Source organism: Podarcis cretensis (assembly GCF_951804945.1).
Source record: "Podarcis cretensis genome assembly, chromosome: 5".
Classification (NCBI taxonomy): domain Eukaryota; kingdom Metazoa; phylum Chordata; class Lepidosauria; order Squamata; family Lacertidae; genus Podarcis; species Podarcis cretensis.
The window spans coordinates 89239374-89263008 of NC_137174.1; the positions used below are offsets into that span (position 1 = coordinate 89239374).

Consider the following 23635-nt stretch of genomic DNA (forward strand, 5'->3'; position numbering starts at 1 on the left):
TTCTAGTTCCAATGTTCTGGTGGTGAGTGCTCTTGCTTATGTAGCTAAAATGGCAACACCCAAGCATGAGAGAGGAGGTGGAAACAGGCTTGGGAATAACCCGAAGGGTGAACGTTCAGTGGGTTTGGGGGGAGGATTTCTCAGTGAGGAGGTAGCCTGCTCAGTGGTCATGAAATGCTAACTGATTGTTGAGAGGAGGGGACATAAAAGCAAGCTGGAAGGAATATGGAATGAAGTACGGGAGTGGACTTGGCTGGCTAGAGTAATGAGCAGGAGTACTCCAAACTTCAATATTCTGTTGCAGGTTCAACTTACTGTTGTCATTCTTGTGGGCAGCAAACGTAGCAGGAGTATTTGGTTCATTTAGCTCAGTCACCGTTACGACACGAATCCATTATGCATTTAGCATCAGAGGCTGCGTGAAACTTTTATCTGCAGAAGACACTTCACCACTGAATACCACTAGCTGGAAGTCAATAGCGGGGAAAGTATATTGACTTCATGACCTGCAAGTGGGCTTCATGGTGAAACCTGGTAGGCAACTGTCAGAAGAATGAAGTTCAGCTCTTGATCTGATCTATCTCCTCTTACATTATACATGCAGGAGTGTCTCCACCCCTACCATACAGCCCAGACACTGAACTCTAGCTCCAAGGGTCTTCTGGTTGTTCCCTTATTGTGAGAAGTGAGGTTTACAGGGAACCAGGCAGAAGGCCTTCTCAGGAGTGGCACTCACCCTGTGGAACACCCTCCTATCAGATGTCAAGGAGATAAGTAACTATACAACCTTTAAAAGACATCTGAAGGCAGCCCTGTATAAGAAAGTTTTTCATGTTTCATGATTTATTATTTCTTTGTATATGCTGGAAGCCTCCTAGAGTGGCTGGGGCAAACCAGTCAGCTGAGTGGGGTACAAATAAATAAATAAAAAATATTATATTTTATCTGACCATGTAACAGATGGTATGGCATTACTAAGAGCTGAGTCCTCTCCCCAATGTTTTGCTGATCAAAAGCCAACTTCATAATATGTTTTTTAAAAATAAATAAATAAATGCTGACACTACAGTGGTACCTCGGGTTACAGACGCTTCAGGTTACAGACGCTTCAGGTTACGAACTCCGCTAACCCAGAAATAGTACCTTGGGTTAAGAACTTTGCTTCAGGATGAGAACAGAAATTGTGTGGCCGTGGCACAGCAGCAGCGGGAGGCCCCATTAGCTAAAGTGGTACCTCAGGTTAAGAACAGCTTCAGGTTAAGAACAGACCTCCAGAATGAATTACGTTCTTAACCCAAGGTACCACTGTATATGAAATATTTGTGGGGCAGGGGGAGAGAACATAAGGAGAGTCCTGCCAGATCTGGTCAAAAGCCTGCCTATGTCCACATCATGTTCTCACAGTCTCAGGCAGGATGTCCATGTGAAAGCTGGAGCCATTTTCAGTAACATTGAACATGTCCACTTTTTTTTCTCTCCTAGGGATCCAAACCAGCCTGTCCCACAAGATACTAAGTTCATCCACACGAAACCCAATCGCTTTGAGGAAGTAGCATGGACCAGATACTCTCAGAAAGACCAGCTTTACCTTCACATTGGATTAAAGCCGCGAGTGAAAGAACATTACAGGGCCAACAAGGTGAACCTGTGGTTGGAACTGGTACCTCACCTGCACAATCTTAATGACATTTCACAGTATACCTCTACGACGACTAAAGTGCCATCAACTGATATTACTTTCAGACCAACCCGGAAAAATCTGGTACCTGTAACTTCAGCCTTTCCTACAGCCAAGCAAGATGATCCCAAACAACCGCCAAGCCTAATTTCAGGAGATCAAAGAGACTACTCCACGGAGTTGAGTGTAACTATTGCTGTTGGAGCATCTTTGCTGTTCCTGAACATTTTAGCCTTTGCAGCTCTATATTACAAAAAGGACAAGAGGAGGCACGATGTCCACCGGAGATGCAGCCCGCAGCGTACAACTACCAATGATCTTACACACGCACAAGAAGAGGAAATAATGTCCCTCCAGATGAAGCACACTGACTTGGGTCATGAATGTGAATCCATCCATCCACACGAGGTGGTTCTCAGGACCGCCTGCCCCCCAGACTACACACTAGCTATGAGGCGGTCACCTGATGATATTCCTTTAATGACCCCCAACACCATTACAATGATACCCAACACTATACCTGGGATTCAACCCTTACACACATTTAATACATTTACCGGTGGACAGAATAACACACTGCCCCATCCTCACCCACACCCGCACCCGCACCCCCATTCACATTCAACAACTAGGGTATAGCCAGACAAGGTGAAACAAACTTTTTTTGTTTTGGTGGATTACAGTGGGTTATAATTCCAGAAGACTTCACTTGGCTTTCAACCTACAAGACTCTTACTATTTAAATATGGAGAAATATGATGTGAATATACATATCAAGAACTTTGGGGATTTTTTGGGGGGGAAATGAACTGTACATATATACAAATGAACTTTTAACAAAAAGAGAAAAAAAAGAAATTATAACTTTTTTGCAATTGCTTGAAGCAGTTGTCCTGAATGATACTTTTTTCATTCACATTCAAGTATTAATTTTTTGAGGATTTAAGTTACATAATGGAATTAGGCATGTGCAACACAAAAGTGGGAAAGAAACTATGACTGAAATTTAAAAAGTTCTATGAATATGCACAATGGGACACGTTAATGGAATGTCAGATAATTTTCACCAGTTTTTATTTGGAACTGTTTTCTTGTGTAGACCATATTTACATATTTGGATAAGTATACAAAGCACTAGTGCTGTTAAAAGGCCTTAGAAAGGGGCTTATATGCTGAGATCTGCCAGTTTAAAAAAAAAAAGGAAAAGGGAGAAAAAAGGAAATGAGCTTTTATAGTCTGGCAGGTTATCACATAAGTGCTGTCAGTATAAACATTGCGGGAATAAAGGAAACCGGATATTTTAGCACGATGTGCATGATAATTTATTATGCTTGGTGGCTGTGCTGCTGATTAAGCCGTAATTAAAAAATTCTTCTTGTCCCATTGGAGTTCTCAACAGAAGCTTCTTTCCTCAATTGGCACAACCTAAAGGAGGTTTGTTTTCAAGGGGGGGAAAACCATAATTGACAACCCCGAAATTCCCAGTAGCTTCCCAGTAATGGAAGGCATTACAGAAGGTCTTAGAAGTGTTTGGTGGTACAGTTGGTGAATAGCAGAGAACAAACTCGGATAGGAATCCCAAAAGAACATGAAAGGCAACTCTGTATGTTTCTAAATGCTCTCTTTTCTTTCCACCCAATTAATTTATAGCGATAACAATGTGACTAGGGCATCCTTTGATGAAGCACTTAACATCTTGTTGAAGGTTCATTACAACCTCTTGCGTTTATACCAGTAAAATAAAATTTTTAAAAAAATAATCCAAAGATTTATTTGCAAGGAATATTTTGCAATCTGTAAAGATGCCCTCATCCCCTCCCTGCCCAAATCACAACTATTACAGCTCTCAGTAATTCTGTTGACTTTGTTATATTGCACTGAGGAAGTTCATTCCTAGGATTTCCGAGGTATTCCTTTTTTCCTCTGCATTTTCTCTTCATCATTCCTGTAAAGCTCGCTCAAAATCAAAAGGGATCTCTCTGCAGAGTACAAATATTGATACAGAGGCTATGGGAGGATTGAAGTCACCATCTGGAAAATGTTTTACTTCTGCATCTTACTTAATATTGTCCTGTTTTGAAAGGAATGGTCTAAAATGAGAGGAAGGTCTTTGTATCCCTTCCCCCCTGTTACTTTTGGATTTTAAAGAAATGGTATGTCACGGTCATTTAAAAACAAAACAAAAAAACAAAATGTTTGTATGTGTAATCAGATGTACATTTATATTTAAAAAAGAGGAAAAAAATTGAGATGGACTAAAGAGCACATCCCTGAGGAATACTTTCTCTCTTTTCCTGTATTATATTTCTATTAGAGTAAAGTTACGTGATTTTTTTTTATTTTGCATTTTTTCAAATTACTAGCAATTTTGATAGTTTGTAAGATAACGCGCAGAACTTTCTCTGACAAACTAACTGCAGTAACAGAAATGTTTCTTTTCAGTTACTCTTTTTCAAGATTGAAAGCTTATTACACACACAGCAAATTGTATACTACTTGATGGGGGGAAATAAAATCTTTGTACTTCTGGGCCATTCATGTTGGCCACTGAGTGAAAAAATAAAGCTAATCTGGATAATGGATATTATAATTATTCCAATGCTAAGAGACCTGATATTTGCTCATTAAAGAGCTCAAATGTTTATTGCTGTTTTGTCATTTTTTTAATGAAGTAATGGTAACTGTCTCAGAATAAAGAGTTATTTCTTGAGATCAGTCTGGCTTTTGAAGACTTTGGTACGCCTTCTACAGCTAAAAATAATATAATAAACAAATAACAACCATCACTTTGGGGTTGCGACTCCACCATTGAATTCCTTATGAAAGTGTAAGTCACAAGCTGTAACCAATTACATTCTTGCCTGGAAGTAACTAAGCACCACTAAACACACTGGGACTTACTTCTGAGTAAACATATATAAGACTGGGCTGTGTGTTTTCCAACCAACATTTGCAAGGCAGCAAAAAGTTGGTTGCTGGAAACGACAACTTCAGGTTTTATTTTTAAACACACATTTCAAATAATATTTGACAATTAGAAGAAAAGGTTATACAGCAAATAAACGCTTAGAAATTCAGCTCTTAGCACATCAAATACGAGTTTAAATACGAAAGTGGAAAATAGACCCTTTTTTAAATTTTCAAGTGCTTCCTTTAGTTCTCCTTTCCTTTCCTTTTCTTTCCTTTTAAAAAGCACACAATACAGATAGATTAATGGCCCCGGTTATTAAAATTCCCTCGTAGAAGATGACACAGGGAAAGTCTTCAAAATTCAGGATGGTCTATGTGCAATTTCTGCCTGACGTGGTTGTGACTGTGACCTGCCAAATGTAAACCAATAAAAAGAATTGTTTGCCATCAGATAACTATTGTTTAATCAGAAGATTGTATTTTGCTATGTGAGTAATGGAGACAAACCTGGGGGGAGGGGAGATGACCACAAGAAATATATAAATGAATTGTCGTAAACCAAGATCACACACTGAAGAACAAAAAAACCAACAACAACCCCAAACCCATAGAAAACCAGGTTGATGCATTTTTTTTAACAGTAAGAAGACAAAATAATTTTCTGTCCTAGGTTCCTGGTGGTCATATATCTCACTTTAGCTCTCTTGTCCTCATTCATATTCCCTCTCTTCTCTGTTCTTGTTTATGTTTATTAGTTAAAAATAAATGATTTGGATAAAATCATACCCAACACTATACACCCCCCCCTACTTTGGGCAGCCAATGATTTTATTATAACTGTGAATTATGAAGGGACTAATGCAAATGTAAAGTTTATTTTTTACTTGCTCACAAAAGCACAGGATGAAGATTCTGGCCGTGATCCTGCGCAGTTGGAAATGGAACACATGTATATATGTGGCTGCACAAAATCACAGTCATGGGTGTTGCAACCCTTGACATTCCTCATTTTCAGCTCTGTGTTGGGGCATATCCAGTATGTGCCCTGTCTCAAGTTCCCTGTAAATTCCTGTGCACATATGAAAGTATTGGGTGTATCAGCGTCTGCATTTGTTTTCATGAAGGGGGAGCAGATTCCTTTGGAGATTTTCTTCCTCCGTTACACCAAGTGGGAAAACCCTTGCAAGTCGAAGAGCTGCATCAGGGCTGGGGAATCTGTGGCCCACCAGGTGTTCCTGGACTACAACACCCATCATCCTTGAACACTGGACACAGGCTCCCCAGCCCTGAGCACCCTATACAAGGCCCCAAGACTTGTAAGAAACCACTGGATGATGATGATGCATGCCTTCAGTGGGGCAGGGAAGGGGATACTGGCCCTCCAGATGTTGTTGGACTGCAACTCTCTTCATTCATGGATCATGCTGGCTGAGGCTGATGGGGGTTTGTTTACAACAATATCTGGTGGATCACAGGTTCTCCATCTCATATAGGAGAGGGATCAAGAAGCTCTTGGGCGACCATGGAGCACCATCCAGCTTGCAACTCTATAATTGCAGAGCAGAAGTTAGGATGAAAGTGGAGGAATGTCCCCACACATCATCCAGTTTTGAAAGGCCGTGATAGTGTTGCTCTAGTTGAAGACATCTGGGATGCGTTGTTGTTGTTCATGAAATTTTTCAGTTGCTTAATCTTGCCCATGGCAACCCAGAGAGACTTACAAACAAATAAACAAACAGACAGTGAACCCCACATAGATACATGAAAACCAAGAGGAAAGAGAAATATATATCAAAAACATCCCAGCCACTACTAAAAGGCCACAGGTAGACCAAAGGCCTCGTTATAGAGGAAAGTTTTCGCCTGGCGCCTAAAGATATGCAGGCCCCAGGCAAGCCTCTCTGGGGAGAGCATTCCACAAACAGGGAGCCACAGAGTTAAAAATGGCAATAAATTTTGGAGCTCTTTCCTGAAGTTTATTCCCACCGGAATGTATAAATGTTTTTTGGGGGGTCCCCCCCCACACCTTTCAAAATAGACCTTTGGTGGGGGGAATGAGTGAGATATTTTATTTCTTGTGTCTTTCTATCAATATGTTATCCAATGTAATCAAAGAGGATTCAGCGTTCGGAATTCATGCGAAGCGACTGCTTGTCTTCACTGCCTTTGCATATTTGTCAATGTATGTATAAGTACAATGAAGTATTCTTTTTTATCCTTTATTTTAGAAAAGTATCTTGGACAAGAATCTTGGAATCATTGGAATCGTTTCCTGCTAAATTGTTTTCTATAGTATCTTGAAAGTATTATCCATGCACAAAATAAACTACCTTGGCATTTGGTTAGCAAATAGAACCTTTGCTGCCCAAGGTTCCTCCCTTGTCCCCCGCTAGCCCTTAGATAAGAGGTTCTCCAGGTTTTCTGCATTATTTCACATTAAAGCATGGAATAGCTGCCTCTTTCTCTCATGCAGATTGTTTTATCATTGTGACAGAGTTGTACATACAGGCTAGCACCTGTGATGTTACCACCAGGCACAGAGAAGGAATGTTGTTTCCCCAAAGGTTCAGGATGAAGATGTACATGTGCACACATGTTTATGTACCTTTGAACTTACTTTTTTAAGTCAGGCAGTCCAACTGTTTCTCAAGGGGAGAACAAGGCTGCAGGCCACCTGAGGCACTGATCCATTGTGCTCCAGCAGTCCCCACCAGCTGAGGATGCTCGCTGCATTTTGGTATCTGTCTCTTTTTTGCTGTAGAGAGAAGAGGAGCACTTAAAAAAAACAAACACCACCACAACATTTTGTTAGCATATGCACCTATATATCAGACACTGCACTAGTTTCTTTTTTCATACTTGCATCTTACAGCTACCTATCTAATTAGTAAATGTTGCTGAATGGTTTGGAGTCACTTATATTCTATGTAACTAGAATAGACCTATTTTAGGATTAAACTTCCTTAAGGTTTTTTTCCCCAGTTTAAAACTCCACATATATGGCCTTTGGCCAATGGAAGTGAGAGACAAGTAGTGGGACAGAAAGAGAGGGGGGGGCAGGCAGACAGACAGAGATGACCCACCCACTTTTCTCTCTGGGTTCACCAAACTCTGCCCACTGCTGGTATGTCAGCCTGACAGATAACCATTAGGTGAATGTGACCCTCAACAGGAAAAATAATGTTCTGTCTTCAGCCCTAGGTGATCTATCATGAGATACATGCATGCATTAAAGAGGTGATAGTGAGCTACAACAGTTTCATAAGTCAGTGCAGGATAGATTATTGCAAACTCAACAGCTATAGTGGGCAGCAGATGGAGAAGACTTGTCATCACAGTAGGGCATGCACAGGCTGTGATCTTCAGTAAAGTAATAGGCAATGTGAATATCATGATAGATAGATAGATGATAGATAGATGATAGATAGATAGATAGATAGATAGATAGACAGATAGATAGATAGATAGATAGATGATAGATAGATAGACAGATAGATAGATATAGATATAGATATAGATGGTGATAGAGAGATATAGATATAGATGGTGATAGATGATAGATAGATGATAGATGATAGATAGATAGATAGATAGATAGATAGATAGATGATAGATGATAGATGATAGATGATAGATAGATGATAGATAGATAGATAGATAGATAGATAGAGAGATAGATAGATAGATAGATATAGATAATAGATAGATAGATAGATAGATAGATAGATAGATAGATGATAGATAGATAGATAGATAGATGATAGATAGATAGATAGATAGATGATAGATAGATAGATAGATAGATAGATAGATAGATAGATATAGATGATAGATAGATAGATAGATAGATAGATAGATAGATAGATAGATAGATAGATAGATGATAGATAGATAGATGATAGATAGATAGATAGATAGATAGATAGATAGATAGATGATAGATAGATAGATAGATAGATAGATAGATAGATGATAGATAGATAGATAGATAGATAGATAGATAGATAGATAGATGATAGATGATAGATAGATAGATAGATAGATAGATAGATGATAGATAGATAGATAGATAGATAGATAGATAGATAGATGATAAATAGATGATAGATAGATGATAGAGATAGAGAGTCAATAGATAGATATAGATAGAGAGTCTTCACTCCTAATACTGGAACCCAAAGCTGATTGTCAGGAGAGTCAGGCCAAGCCCTTCTTCACAGAGTGCATGATTGGACTATGAAATTTCCTACCATGAGATGTGATGATGGCCACCATATAAAATGGCAATGAAAGATGATTAGACAAATCAATGGAAGAGAAGGCTGTTGTGTCGTGTGAACTATGTGTTGCCTCCACAGCCAGAGATGCCAGTTGCTGGGGAACAATGTTCTACATATGCAGCTGGTTGCCCATGGTGGGAAACAGGATGCCAGACTATGCAAGCATATGGTCTGATCCAGTGGGACTTTTCTTATGTTAAGCAGAAGTAGTGCTTAAGCAGGGGTCCACACTTCAAGGTCTGGATGTGATGAGTCACTGAGCAACTCTTGCCATCTGGTCCCTTACAAACAAGCAGGTAGCAAGTAGTGCTGGAAGAAAGGAGGGTTAAGGGTGTATTGAAGAAGGTGGGTCCCACTGGCTTCAAAACCTGGGACTGAGATGTAAGCAAGGGTGCCGTTATCTTAATCTGTGAAAGTTTGTTAGATAGGCAATGCCAGCTTCCTGGCATTCAGGGCTTTTTTTTAGCCGGAACTCACGGAATTCAGTTCTGACACCTCTCAGGTGGGCACCATTGACATTATAAGAGAACAAGTTCATAGTGAGTTCTGGCACCTCTTTTTCTAGAAAAATAGCACTGCTGGCATTTTTCATTTGAATCGCACCACCTGTGAACCTGGTTTCATGCTGCAGTTGAGGGATGTTGCTTTGTTGGGGGGAGGGAGGAACCCACACAATATGCCTGGCATTCACCCCCAAACTTGGACGTGATTGCAAAACTGCCCTGCTATGTTCAAGAGAAAAACACATATACACCTATACACCTATACACCCACACACGACTTATTTTTAGCTGATCACCTGGCTAAACGTTTAAGCTGGTTTTAAATAAAGAAGCCACTTGATTGCCTACTGAGAGATCGGCTGCTCTCAGAACAGCTTCAAGTCTGTGCATGCCTCTTAAGAACACAGTTTCGAGATGAGTCAGGCCAACGGCCCACCCAGTCTATCATCCTGCTTCTTTCAATGGGCAACCAGATCTCTTCAAAGGCCAGATCTCTCTAGGAAATCCACAAGACGTACATGAAGTCAAGAGACCTTCCATGCTGCTGTTTCCCCTGCCAACCTGATAGTCAGTGATACATTGCCCATTTTGCTGTATAGCAGGGACTGAGAGCCTGTCACCCTCCAATGTTATTGGACTCCAACGCCCATCATCCTTGACCATTGGACTTTCTGGCTGGGGTTGATAGGAGTTAGAGTTCAACAATATCTGAAGTGCCACTGGCTTCCCATTTCTGCTGGGTTGTATTTGGCCTTGGAGCCAAAATAAAGGCATGCAGTGTTTTCTTGGAGATCTTGGTTAGTGTTAGAGCTACCAGCTCATTTTGCAGAAAAAGAAGAAGTTATAATTGGAGCACATGCGGAGGGTTCTGCTCCTGTAAACCTTGCAGCAAATTGTATAGCGCAATTTCTCTTGGGTATGGGAGGCTCTTGTAAGCAACCATTGCGCATAAATGTTGAATACATTCCTTAAATGTATTCAGAAATGGAACCACTGCAACTAGAACTGCAGGTGGCTTTTCTCATTGAGCATTGTTACATTATTCAGCATTCAATAAGTGGGTGTTTGCCACCTCATGGGTTAAATATATCCCTGAAATTAAAGTACAACAGCTGTAATTAGATCACAACAAGACATTCTTAATGTTCTGCTTGTCATTTTACTAGATATGTTCTGAAAAGGCCTCAAAGAAGAGGGTTGTGGGGTTTTTTAGTAAGCTGTCAAACGTGACGTCAGTTTACTCTTTGATGTTTTGCAAACTGTTTTCCCCTGTGATATTGGTTCATTGTATTAGTCCCTTCCACTTCTCTAATAATAAATTGTTATAGACAGCTGCTATATAATGTAAGCAAACATTAGATAATTTGATGATCATTGTCTGGGGAAGAGGGAATACGGCAAAATAAATTTATAAAGAATGGACATTCCTCAGATGAGTGTTTTGTGAGGTTTATTTTGTTTTTAATTTCATTCTGTGAAGTAAATTGTCAAGATTTCTGCTGCAGCTGTGGATGAGAATTACATTCCTCCTTTCACTCAAAATGAAAATGTATCATTTAGCCCTTTTTCTGAGGTCTCCAAAGAAAAGTTCCTTCTTTGAAACACGCATCGTTGAAACAGATTTATTTTCTGATTGGATTTAATTCTGGTACGACGCTATTCTTGAACGGAGGCCAACCATCGGCTACGTTTGATAAATTGTTGAAGTATCAAGAAGAATCAATGGATAAACCACAAGCGGTGCACGGCAAGCTTTTTGTCTTGGGTTTCATTAATGCTATTGTGTAATTGATTTCTTATTTGCAGATTTGAGAGAGAGAAATCGTTTGAGAGATGTGGTAAGAATGGAATGGCATATGCAAAGCTAAACATGGACAAAAGCTGTTGCATGAAAAAGCCTTGGATTGGCGGTAGATGCCTTATTTCTATATTATAGGATGATGATGATGATGATGATGATGATGATGATGATGATTTATTAGTCACATTTTTGTATCAAGGTGTCTCAAAGAGCCTTACAAAACAACAAAAATTGACATAGCAAAGATTTTAAAATCATATAAAAGGGGGAAAATAAACAGAAACTAGGGGAGCAATCATAAAAATGAGAAGCCACTGTAAAATATGGGAAGTCAATTTAAAAATACACCAGATCAAACTCCATTCAGGAGCAGGGTTACTGCTGCCTGAGCCAGCCAAAGTCTGGCAGAGGGAAAACAAGTCTTTGAAATAGAGCTTGAATTACGCCACCCTTTTTCCCTGGCTTGACAGGTCATGTGATGGAGCTGAATGGACTTAAGATCCGACCTTAGTCCCCACCCCCACCCCACCCCAGTCCTGCCTCCCCCAAGCCCCGCAAAATTATTTATGTATTTATTAATTATATACCACCCTTCATCCAAAGATCCCAGGGCAGTGTGTAGAACATGAAGAACATAATTTGCACAGCATAAAAACAAAAACATAATACAGCATATTAAAAAAAATAATCATAATAACAACCCCCCCCACACACAGACATTTAACAGGCCATGGATTATTTAATGGCCTGGGTAAAGTGGAAGGTTTTTGCCTGGTGCCTAAAGACATGTAATGATGGCACTAGGTGAGCCTCCCTGCGGAGAACATTTCACAAACGGAACCGCTAGAGAAAAGATCCGTTCTTGTATTGTCATCCTCCGAACTTCTCAGGGAGTAGGGATGTAGAGAAGGGTCTCTGATGAGAAGCAAAAGGGACAAAATGCCCCTTTTGACCTGAGATCCACTGGTCTCAGCTTCAGCCAGCTGCATCCTGGCTGAAGTGGGATGAGGGAGTTATGCCAACATTGTCCAGCTCAGGCGGGAACCTCCTGGCTCAGCTAGAGAGCCACTGGATCCTAATTTCCTTCATGCCGGTGGATCTAGCCTTAGGATTGTGCCCTTCCAAAACTCTTCCAAAATACATTAAAAGGGACCAGGTCCTACCTACCCTCAATTATAGGATATGCACAAGAAGGCCACTGACATAATTTAATACCCTCACAATTCAAAACTTAAGCCCTGAGGAAATGAAAATGTTTTTACCTTGTACCTTAAAACAGACAACAATTGCACCAGGCAATCTTCCTTGGGGAAGGCATCTCTCAAATAGGGATCTTAGCTGATGAACTAAGTGTCTGGTTGGTTCAGAGAGAGGCCCAATCCTTAAGGTCCTGAGGTTCTTTAGGTCAAAGCCAGCACTTTGAAGTGCACCTGGAAACTAACTTGTAGCCACCAAAGTCAAGCCAGGATTGGTGTTGCATGCAGAATCATCTTTCGCTGGTCAGCAGTCTGTCTGCTTAGTCCTGCACCAGCAGCAGTTTCTGAAGAGTCTTCAGGGAAACTCAAATGTAATGTTTTGCAGTAATCTAACAAGAATGTGGACAAGAGAAATTAGGCAGTGTCTGTCCAGATCCAGATGTGAAATTCAAGATCTTTTGAAACATTTCTGAGCAGTCAGGGCAGTTTATTAGAATATTTTCCCATCAAATTTAATCAACATTTAATTTAATAGTTAAATTAAAAATTAACTTTTTAAAAACAACAACAACCATGCATGTTACAAACTGGAATTTGATGGCCACTTTTTACCTCAGAACCCTAGTGCAGAATCTTGGAACGAAGATTTGATCTCAAAATCTGAAATTCAAATGTTTTGATGGGATAAATGAATGGATGAAGTTGACATAAAATGTACCAAAATCAATGGCAAGTCATCTATCAGAAACTGTCAAATACCGTCAGCTATTATATACCATCTGTCTGCTATGATATTGACCGTTGCATTTTAGACACTGTCAGAAATACTGACCTCTATTTCCAGATACTGTGAAATGTTGATTGATTCTGCATAACCTTTGAATGTTAAAGGCTACCACTGGATATTAAATATCCCCCATGTATTTGTTGAATGCTCTTGTGCAGGCCGGAAATAATGGAAGAATAGCCACCGTTTAAATTTAGAGAGGAAAATTCTGAGTTGCACTTTTCGAGCAAGTTTGACTCGGCTGTTTAAATTTTGTGCAGAGATGACGCAGTCAGCAGAATGTCGTCAGTGGAAAGTGGATTTTAAAAGATTTCAAACCTGTGGCCCTCCAGATGTTATTGGATGAAGTGAAATGACCAAAGTTGTTGACCTTCTTTTTTGGATTGAAGTTGTTGAGCTTCTTTTAGGATTGAGGTTGCTTTGGGGTTTTTTAGGATTTTACCCCAGGAAATAAAATAAACTGCCACAGGGGCCAGATTAAACCGACTGGTGGGCCAGATTAGGCCCCCGAAACGGACTTTGGACATGCCTGCTGGGGTCATGAACATAGCTTTCAATGTTTTCCTTTTTTTAAGGGAAATTCCCTTATTCTGAATAGGATTCCTCACAAGAAAAGGGAAACGTTGACAGCTATGGTCATGAACAATGGCTAGGACAGAAGGTCTGGCGGTTAAGCAAATCACTCTCTTATCCACATCATCAGCTCAAACGAAAGAAGCCCAAATGAGCTGTTAAAGCTAACCATCAAAGTGGCCTGGATGAATCCCATAATATTTGCAACAGCACAGCAGAGTGGGCCTTTCTCTGAGTACAGCCTTGCCCTCAAAAACCACAAACCCCTAATTGAAGATTTCAGGGACCTTCAAACCTTATAGTGATCATTTTCCTCATAGTGACTGGGTAGTTAGTTTCTATTATAACATTTCAGAGTCTATTTTCTCTCATCAAGGTTGCTTCAGGCAACACACAGGTGGTAGGTACTCCTTTTCCCTGCTCCCATTGGAACAGTTTAGCTTCTTTTCCAAGTCCATAACAGCTCGTTCCCAAAGTGTTGTTCATCTCAAGTTACATGCTCTGGCTGTCATACTAGTGGTTGGAATTGAATTTCAGGCAGGTCCCACACAGCTTCCTCGGGCAGCTGTGCCTGTTGGGGCCCAATGGGCCCCTGTCTGATCTTTATGTTTCTCCCATTTCATTTTTTTTTAAATGATATTTTATTAAATTTTCACAATAAAGAAATTATAAAACAGTAAATAGAAAAAACACAAGAAAAAATACAGAACCACAAAAATACAAAAAAGAAAAAAAAGAAAAAAGAGATGACAAAGAAAACACTTTTTTCAAATTCATATCCTTCATAGCCTTATTTTCTTGACTTCCACTCGCCCTCCTTTCTTGTATTCCACTTCAAATTTAATTCAGCAAATTCATTTTTGTTAATTTTGTCCTTTAAAAATTCCTTCAAATATTTATATTATTCAAATTTTCATCCAATATTTATCCCTTCTTTCATATTCTTATTATCTTATTCACTTGAACCTCTTTGTTTCATTTCAATGTCCTCAACATTCAAAAATTTTACAATGTTTTTGTAAGCAGTTTTTAAACTTCTTCCAATCTTCCACCTGCTCTTCTCCTTGATCTCGTATTCTGCTAGTCATTTCTGCCATTTCCATGTAGTCCATTACTTGCATCTGCCATTCTGCCACGGTGGGTAGATCTTGTGTCTTCCACTGCTTTGCAATAAGGATTCTTGCTGCTGTTGTGGCATACAAAATGTTTCTCCCATTTCAGACCGCCATATTAATTCCCACAATTTCATTTCCTCAGGGCTTAAGTTTTGAATTGTGAGGGTATTAAATTATGTCGGTGGCCTTCTTGTGCATATCCTATAATTGAGGGTAGGTAGGACCTGGTTCTTTTGAATGTATTTTGGAAGAGTTTTGGAAGGGCACAATCCTAAGGCTAGATCCATCGGCATGAAGTAAATTAGGATCCAGTGGCTCTCCAGCTGAGCCAGGAGGTTCCCGCCTGAACTGGACAATGTTGGCATAACTCCTTCATCCCACCTCAGCCAGGATGCAGCTGGCTGAAGCTGAGACCAGTGGATCTCAAGTCAAAAGGGGCATTTTGCGGCTGAACTACATCAGCCATTGACCTGACTGAGCAAGCTCTTCTCATGTTCATATTTTCTCACTTTGATGTGTGCTCCTACTAGACATATGTAAAACTGAAGCTAGTCAGATCTCTATAGCTTCCTTTCCCTGCTGGTGTCACCCAGAACTGATTTCCCTTGCATGAAACGATTTCTAAATCATGGTGATTCCTGCTTACATTACAGAACTGACTGTAACTCCCAATGGAGATATCTAAAGCCTTTCTCTTTCTCTCTCAAATTCCACAAGGTTAATGAATGGCCATGCATTAAAATTTTCAAGTAATATATGGGCGGCACAATGTATCATGATTGTTGGTATTTCATTTGTATCTGTGCTTTTGCTTGTTTGTTTGTTTTTACAAATAATAATAATAACAATACTATTTTAAAAAGAAAATTATCCTCATATGTTTTGCAGGACTTGTCAGACTTGCTTCCAATGCTGCTTAGGGAAAAATTGTGTGCCAACTCTGATTCTCATGGTAACTTTTCAAGAGCTGCAGCCTACAATTCATTTGTCAGCATTTGTCAAATATATGTTGTCCAGAGAAATAAGGATGTCCCAAACCTTTGGATTTCCATTCCAAGGTGACTGTAATTGGGGAGTGGGGAGGAACAGTCATGTAAGGCTATCATCAGTGAGCAATTCATACTTGGAGAAATTTTACATCTTCAGCTTAAGGTCTATGACTCATGGAAGCCTCATGAAAAAGGCATCTGAAATGTTCCAGCCTTGCACTCTCTGTTTGCAAACTAGGCCATGAAAATCACACGGAGGAATGAGTTGTCATCGTCTTTCCCCTTCACTCCTAATATTGCGCTAAAATAGCTTCTTGGGTTTTTGCTTTTTTTGGTAGATTAACAAGACTTCCCTGGGATCTATTAATGTGTCATATGGCATTATTTTCCTTCATTGTCTGATGCACCTTAACTCTCTCTTAATCATACGTCTCCACTATATTCCATTGACAGAAGCTCCAGGGCCCTTTTCCGTTTTACTGCAGCCCATATACCACTGCGATGGCCTTCCAGATATCAGCACAGCTTGGGATTCCATAAACTCTATTACCCATGATTTACTTGGTGCGCTTGGAAGTTTTGTGGGCAGGAAATGGAGGAAGGTAAAGCAGAGTGGCAAAACGGTGCCATGACCATGCTCTCCACCCTCTAGAAAATCTAGAGGAGTGAGAGGGACAAAATGTTCATGTTCAGAGTTCCAGCCAACCATACCTACTTCCAGAATATTCCATTCCACCTTTCTCAAACATAATGTATATTATATTTAGCATTCTGTGGCCACTGAGAATGTCCAGTTCTTACTGGGCTTTATTTTTTTTGGAGAGGGGGGCTTTTCAGTTTCCCCCCAATATTGTTTCGCTTTTAATGTTTGGTGCTGTATCGTTTTTAATATTCTGTTGGGAGCCGCCCAGAGTGGCTGGGGTAATAATAATAATAATAATAATAATAATAATAATTATTTCTGTCTCCTCCCTTGTTTCTTCACAGTAGCCCAATTTGGGTGATGCACAGTTGTCCACTGTGAGAACAGGAGGCTGTGCTAGGTGGGCTATTGGCCTCTTATGTTCAAACCAGACCATCTGTGTTTGGGGGACCTCCTTCTCATTCTTTTGAGTGAGGCTCTGAAGTTGTGTTTCAGTCCTTTCTGGAAAACACCACTGAATCAACTCAGGAAGAGCTTGGGCTGAGAACAGATGTGAAATCTCTAGTGCCATTTTGATGAAGCATTCACCATACCTCCATTTCCCCTCAAGACTGAAGAGAGATTACAAAATTGGCATGTTGAATTCTCCTGCCCCCCGCCTTCGTTCCCCACCCCTCCCGTCCCCAATTGATTTCTTTACGACTTAATATATCTGGCTATAGCTAAGCACTGCAACTAATTTCTCATATGTTTCTTTTCTTTCCTTTTCTGCTTTTCATTTTCACCTTCAAAAGAATATTCCCTTTGCCCGCACAATGGAGATAATTAATCAGTCAGCTGCCTATTTTGGAGAGAACAATAGCTTTTGCTAAAAATAGGCAACTTTCTGGTGAGCAGAGGAAATTGCAAAAATCTTTACATTTGCCTTTCACAGAGCTCAAGTGAGAGTGGGCAAAGCCATTTTGCAAAGCTGACACCTAACTTTAAAATCCTCATTTGAACTGATGCAGGGGGTAGAGGTTGGCCGAAAATTGCTTCTTCTGATGGAACATTATTTATTTCATCACACATGTGATCTTCAATTTTGCTTCTGAGTTGATTAAATTGTGATTTCTCTCCCTTTCTTTCACCCACCGGGCACAATCCCCATAGCATAGGCAGCTGTATAAAGCCAGTAATTATTTTTTCTTATAACCATTGTCATGAAAGGTTTAGTCAAGAAACTAAGAAAGAACTTTATTGTCTCTTGGAAACAGGGACGGGTAATTCTGACAATTTCAGTTTCTCTCAGTTTCTCATTTTTTCCAATCTCATGTTCAGTTGCCTATATTTCCATTTCTTCTTCTTCTCCTCCTCCTCCTCCTCCTCCTCCCTTAAAAAAAGTTCTCCTGAAAATTAATCAGCCTTTTGGTGTGAATTTCTCCTATTATGTGCAAATGTTTGACAGTTAATCCCTCTTCTCAGAGAACTATGGGAATTGTAGCTTTGTGAGGGAAATATGGTGGTCTCTTAACAACATTCAGTACCCCCAATAAACTACAGTTCCCAGAATTTTTGGGGGGCAAACCATGACTGCTTAAAGTGGTATAATAGTGCTTTAATTGTATAGTGCAGATGGGGCCAGACTGGGAAGACCTGAGTTCACATCTCCAATATGGCCTGATTGCAATATTACCCAGCTTGGCTGAACTATATATCTATATCTATATCTATATCTATATCTATATCTATATCTATATCTATATCTATATCTATATCTATATCTATATCTATATCTATATCTATGTGTGTGTGTGTGTGTGTGTGTGTGTGTGTGTGTATAACTGAGAGCATAAGTGTAACTTGTAAAACACAAAGGATCTTCAGACAGCTGAAACACAACCTTTAGCTTTACACTAGAAATGCAAACCATCTTAGAAAGAATTGGTGTCCCTACTAGCATGAGTTAGATACCAATAAGAACATGTTGGGTCAAACCAAAGCCCAATTAACTCCAGCATCCTATTCTCATAGTGGCCAACCAGATGCCTATGGAAAGGCAATGTGTGGGACCTGAGCAGAACAGTGCTATCTCCACTTTTGATCCCCATCATCAAAACCCATCAAAGGAAAGAAGCATCCAGCCTCTGCATGATTGCTTCCCCTCTTCCCCGACTTCTGTGCTAATCTGTCGCAAACAGTTGCAAAACCTGAAAGTTTCGCCAGTGCCTCATTCCCCTGCCAGAGTAAGGAGGGTCTGTGAGTTGCCCTGGGGTTAAGCTGGATGCACCAATGGTTTGACTCAGTATAAGGCAGCTTTCTATACACCTATGGTCTGTTTGATTCTGGTACCAAGAGCAGTGGTGAACTACCCTGCAGCAATGGGGTTGTTTGCCAGGGGCTGGGGGTTAAATTTGGTGACTACATTTGAGGGTTTAAGACCATCGATGTTCCTCTGCTCTGTTTTTCAGTATCTAAGATAACCAAGATAGATCTGTGGTTGTTGCATGCCAGTGGATTTCATGTGTGCTTTATTGAGTAAATTGAAGACCATAGGAACATAAGAAGCTGCCTGATACTGAGTAGGTCTATTAGTCGAACCAACTCTGTATGTCTGAACTGACTGGCAGTGGTTCTCTAGGGTTTCCAGCAGGGATCTCTCCCAGCTTGGGGATTGAACCTGGGACCTAATAATAATAATAATAATAATAATAATAATAATAATAATTCATTATTTATACCCCGCCCATCTGGCTGGGCTTCCCCAGCCACTCTTCTGCATGCAGGGCAACTGTTCTTGTACTGAGCTACAGTCCTTCACCATAGAAAATGATTGGAGGAACAGCTTTGGGAGAGTATATTCATATGTGAACAACAGCAGGATGCTGGGTGTATTTTACAAAAACAGGTCAGGGATGAGAATGGCAGAACACATCCAAGTTATTCCAGCAGAACTCTTCAAGTAATATCACCACACTGAAGACTGGAGCAAAACAATCATGATATTATTATTACTGCTCACTAACCTGACATTATTCATCCATCACTGTGTGTATGGACCATTGTTAAGTACAGAAATCACAACAGAATATGCAGTGTGGTGGGAAATTACTTGACGACATCACAGGGCAAATTTCATTGCACGGAAAGAGACATCAGCATGTAAACAACTGCCTCAGCTGTAAATTAGAGCAAGACCTGGCTTGTTTGCTATTCAATGATTCCTCAAATAATTCTAATTTAGCCAAGAAAATATTCCGGATGACATCCCCTCTCTTTTAACACATTTCAGATTGAAAATGAGGAAAACTAAACAAATGAACGGAAATGGCTTTGCTCCATCATACAGAGTTCATATTCATTTTTTCCTTTGGAAAATGATTCTGAATGCAGCTCCTTCCCCGAGCAGTGAATAATTTAAGTTTATTTTGTTTACATACCATTTTCGTGCATGTTAACTTACAGTTTAAACCAGGTTTCCGGCATACAGACATGTGCGCGCGCACACACACACTGGATGTTGTTTGAATCCAACTTCCATTAGCCCCAACCAGCACGGGTGATCAGAGTTAAGAGTCTAACATCTTGGGGTGCCATTGGTTTAAAATAATGGTTCTCCGTTAAATAGACAGAGAAATGGAGAAGGATAAAGGAAACTAGCAAGTGAAGGAACTATACATGGCCACTGGCAGAGGCAGTTCCAGAAGAGGAGGTCCCAAATAGCACTCATTCCTGGGTGAGCTGGTGGAGAGGTCCTCACTATCTCACCACTTCTCAAAACAGCAATTCTTATAGGATTAGATAATTTAATGGACAATAAGACTACCAATGGCTACTAGACACCATGTCTATGTACAACTTCCATTGTTGGAGGTAGTATGTCTCCGTTTACAAGTTGCACAAGTGGCATTTTTGTGCTTGCCGGTTTCCCATAGGCATTTGGTTGGCCACTGTGAAAATAGAGTGCTGGACCAGATGGGTTTTGGCTCTAATGCAACAGCACTCCTTGCATCCCTTTGCCCTAAGATTTGGTGGTGGAGGGAAGAGGGCACATGCCCAGAGTTGGCTCTACCATTAGGCAGGCTGAGGCAACCACTCCATCTCTTCTCAGCAGGAGAAAAACTGAGATCCTTGGAAGTCTTGCCTTGTTCACCAGAGTTCAAGGTCCCGAGAAACTACTCTCTCCATATATAACAAGAGCCTACCGAGTGGTCTTCAGAGGTCTTCCTGTCCACTTGTCCGCCTTCTTCTCCCAAACTGCTTTGACGGCAGAGCGTTGCGCAGGATTCTCCTGACAACACCTCCCAATTTGCGGTGATGGACGGAAAGGGATTTTAATGGTAAGCCTCAGCCCACACAGAGCAGCACTTCTTTTCTTCTGACATGTTTAGCTAGTCTGTGGAGCAGCCCTGGACCTGAGCCAGCTTTGTCTAAGCTGCCATTAAGTTAGATATTGAAAGTTCTGACAGACACTTTAGACATGATATGAAGGATAAGGATCAAGGAAGGCTTGTGCTTATTAGGTGTGTAATAGAGAATGAACGACTTGATGGGAAGTAAGAGGGCAGTAAATGACATGCTGCAGAGTTTATAAGAAGATTTCCTTGGGAGGGAACTTTCCCCATTTATCTGACTCTTTTTCATGTTTATGTAGTTCCAATCGTAATAGACATGATCCAGGCAAAATTAAACACACCACTACCGACTTGCTGGGTCTTAATCCTATGGTTATCTAAGAAGAGGAGCCTGCTGGATCAGGCCAATGGTCTGTCTAGTCCAGCCTCCTGTTCCCACATGACCAGCCAGATACCTGTGGGAAGCTTCAAAACAGGATCAGAGCGCAGCAGCCCTCTCCTCACTTGTGATTCTCAGCCACTGGCATCAGAGGCATACAGTAGGACCTCCGGTTGCAGACGGGATCCGTTCCGGAGTTCCATTTGGATCCCGAGGTTTCCGCAACCTGAGTATCGCTTCTGCACATGCGCAGACTGCTTCTGTGCATGTGTGTGCAGTGAAACCCAGTAAAATACTTCTGAGTTTGCCATGTGCGCATCCCGAAGTTTACATAACCAGAGGGTTACATAAACGGAGGTACAACTGTACTCTCTCCCACTGAAGTTGATGGGACTTCTAAAAGTGCCTAACTTAGGCTTGGGTGGATGAATCCCTAGCCGGAATTAAGATTGCCGGAAGAAATATCAACAACCTCAGATATGCAGATGACACAACCTTGATGGCAGAAAGTGAGGAGGAATTAAAGAACCTTTTAATGAGGCTGAAAGAGGAGAGTGCAAAATATGGTCTGAAGCTCAACATCAAAACAACTAAGATCATGGCCACTGGTCCCATCACCTCCTGGCAAATAGAAGGGGAAGAAATGGAGGCAGTGAGAGATTTTACTTTCTTGGGCTCCATGATCACTGCAGATGGTGACAGCAGCCACGAAATTAAAAGACGCCTGCTTCTTGGGAGAAAAGCAATGACAAACCTAGACAGCATCTTAAAAAGTAGAGACATCACCTTGCCGACAAAGATCTGTATAGTAAAAGCTATGGTTTTCCCAGTAGTGATGTATGGAAGTGAGAGCTGGACCATAAGGAAGGCTGATCGCCGAAGAATTGATGCTTTTGAATTATGGTGCTGGAGGAGACTCTTGAGAGTCCCATGGACTGCAAGAAGAACAAACCTATCCATTCTTAAGGAAATCAGCCTTGAATGCTCACTGGAAGGACAGATCCTGAAGCTGAGGCTCTAATACTTTGGCCACCTCATGAGAAGAGAAGACTCCCTGGCAAAGACCCTGATGTTGGGAAAGATGGAGGGCACAAGGAGAAGGGGACGACAGAGGACGAGATGGTTGGACAGTGTTCTCGAAGCAACCAGCATGAGTTTGACCAAACTGCAGGAGGTAGTGGAAGACAGGAGTGCCTGGCGGGCTCTGGTCCATGGGGTCACGAAGAGTCGGACACGACTAAACAACAACAACAAATGGCCTTTTAAACTCTGTTTTTGTTTGTTACTATGCTATACATTTGGGTTTTTTTTATATTGTAAACAACCCTGTGATCCTTGAATGGAGGTTGGTATAGATAATAATAATAATAATACCTCCATTGCCACCAATGAATATTTTGCTTCCGATAAAAAAGTGAGTGAATTTCACAGGGACAACAACTGGGGTGTACCTCCTGCCCAAACCCCATGGACTTGATTCTACTCACATAATGTCCACAACTGTAAGTTACTTTTAAAAGGGGACACATTAAAAGCATTCACACAATTAACAACATATCTGGTGTGTACCTATTCTTTTAATCTTAGAATAGAAAATTCATATGCACATTTGTGTTTCCATAGAAATGAATGAATGCATAAACAAACAAACCAAAACATTGGAAATAAAATGAGTTTTCTGGGCTTTTAAATGATCAGGAAACAATGTTAGGAGCCAAATGAACAAATACAAAATTCAGCCCTCTTAAGAACCACACCTCCAATAGGGCAGATAAATGTCCCACTAAATGTGAAAATAACAAGCAAGGCTTTTCCACGTTCCTAGTAAAAGACTGGCGCCTCTGTCAAAAACCTGTACTGGAAGCAAGATAAAATGCCTTCTCCACAACAATGGTAAATCAAATTATGGGACACAGCGATTATGTCTAAATTGACAAACTATGTGCAGGTTAAGGAAGACAGAAAACGAACTTTTTATTTGAAAAATGGGCACCTTTTATTCAATACTAGGATGCCACATTGTAAATGAATATAGGACAAGACAACTGTTTTGTCATGTTATAAGATGGATTAGCTGATATATTTTTTATTTTCCTGCTGTTGTCAGAAAATTGCAAACTGGGTATATATGCATGTTAACTCTGAAGAAAACCTTGCTGTGTTCAGTGCAACTTGCTCTCTCAGACATGCGTGCCTGAGATTGTAGCTATGCAGCCTGAGCCTATGAATAGTTACTTGAAAGGAAGAATAGATGAATCTGTCAATTTTGGTTTCTCTCGGTTTCTCCTTTACCCAGTCACCACGTTTCTACATCAGTTTGGGATTTTTATTTTTTACAAGGTCCTCATGAAAACCCATCAGTGCTTTAGTGCACATTTATACTCACACACACTTTTCTTCATGCAATTTCCCCTAATATATATTATTTATAGAAATATTTACATGCT

General features: G+C 40.5%; 1 protein-coding gene across 8 annotated transcripts in view; it reads left to right on the top strand.

The window, feature by feature from the left end:
• NLGN1 (neuroligin 1) overlaps positions 1 to 4320 on the top strand; it is a 657428-nt gene extending 653108 nt beyond the window's left edge. For all 8 annotated transcript variants that reach the window (XM_079977756.1, XM_079977755.1, XM_079977758.1 and 5 more), the window contains one exon: positions 1483 to 4320. In XM_079977756.1, coding sequence (XP_079833882.1) covers positions 1483 to 2317 — 835 coding nt within the window. In that variant the 3' untranslated portion in view covers positions 2318 to 4320. The remainder of the gene's footprint in view (positions 1 to 1482) is intronic.
• Positions 4321 to 23635: the final 19315 nt, after the last annotated feature.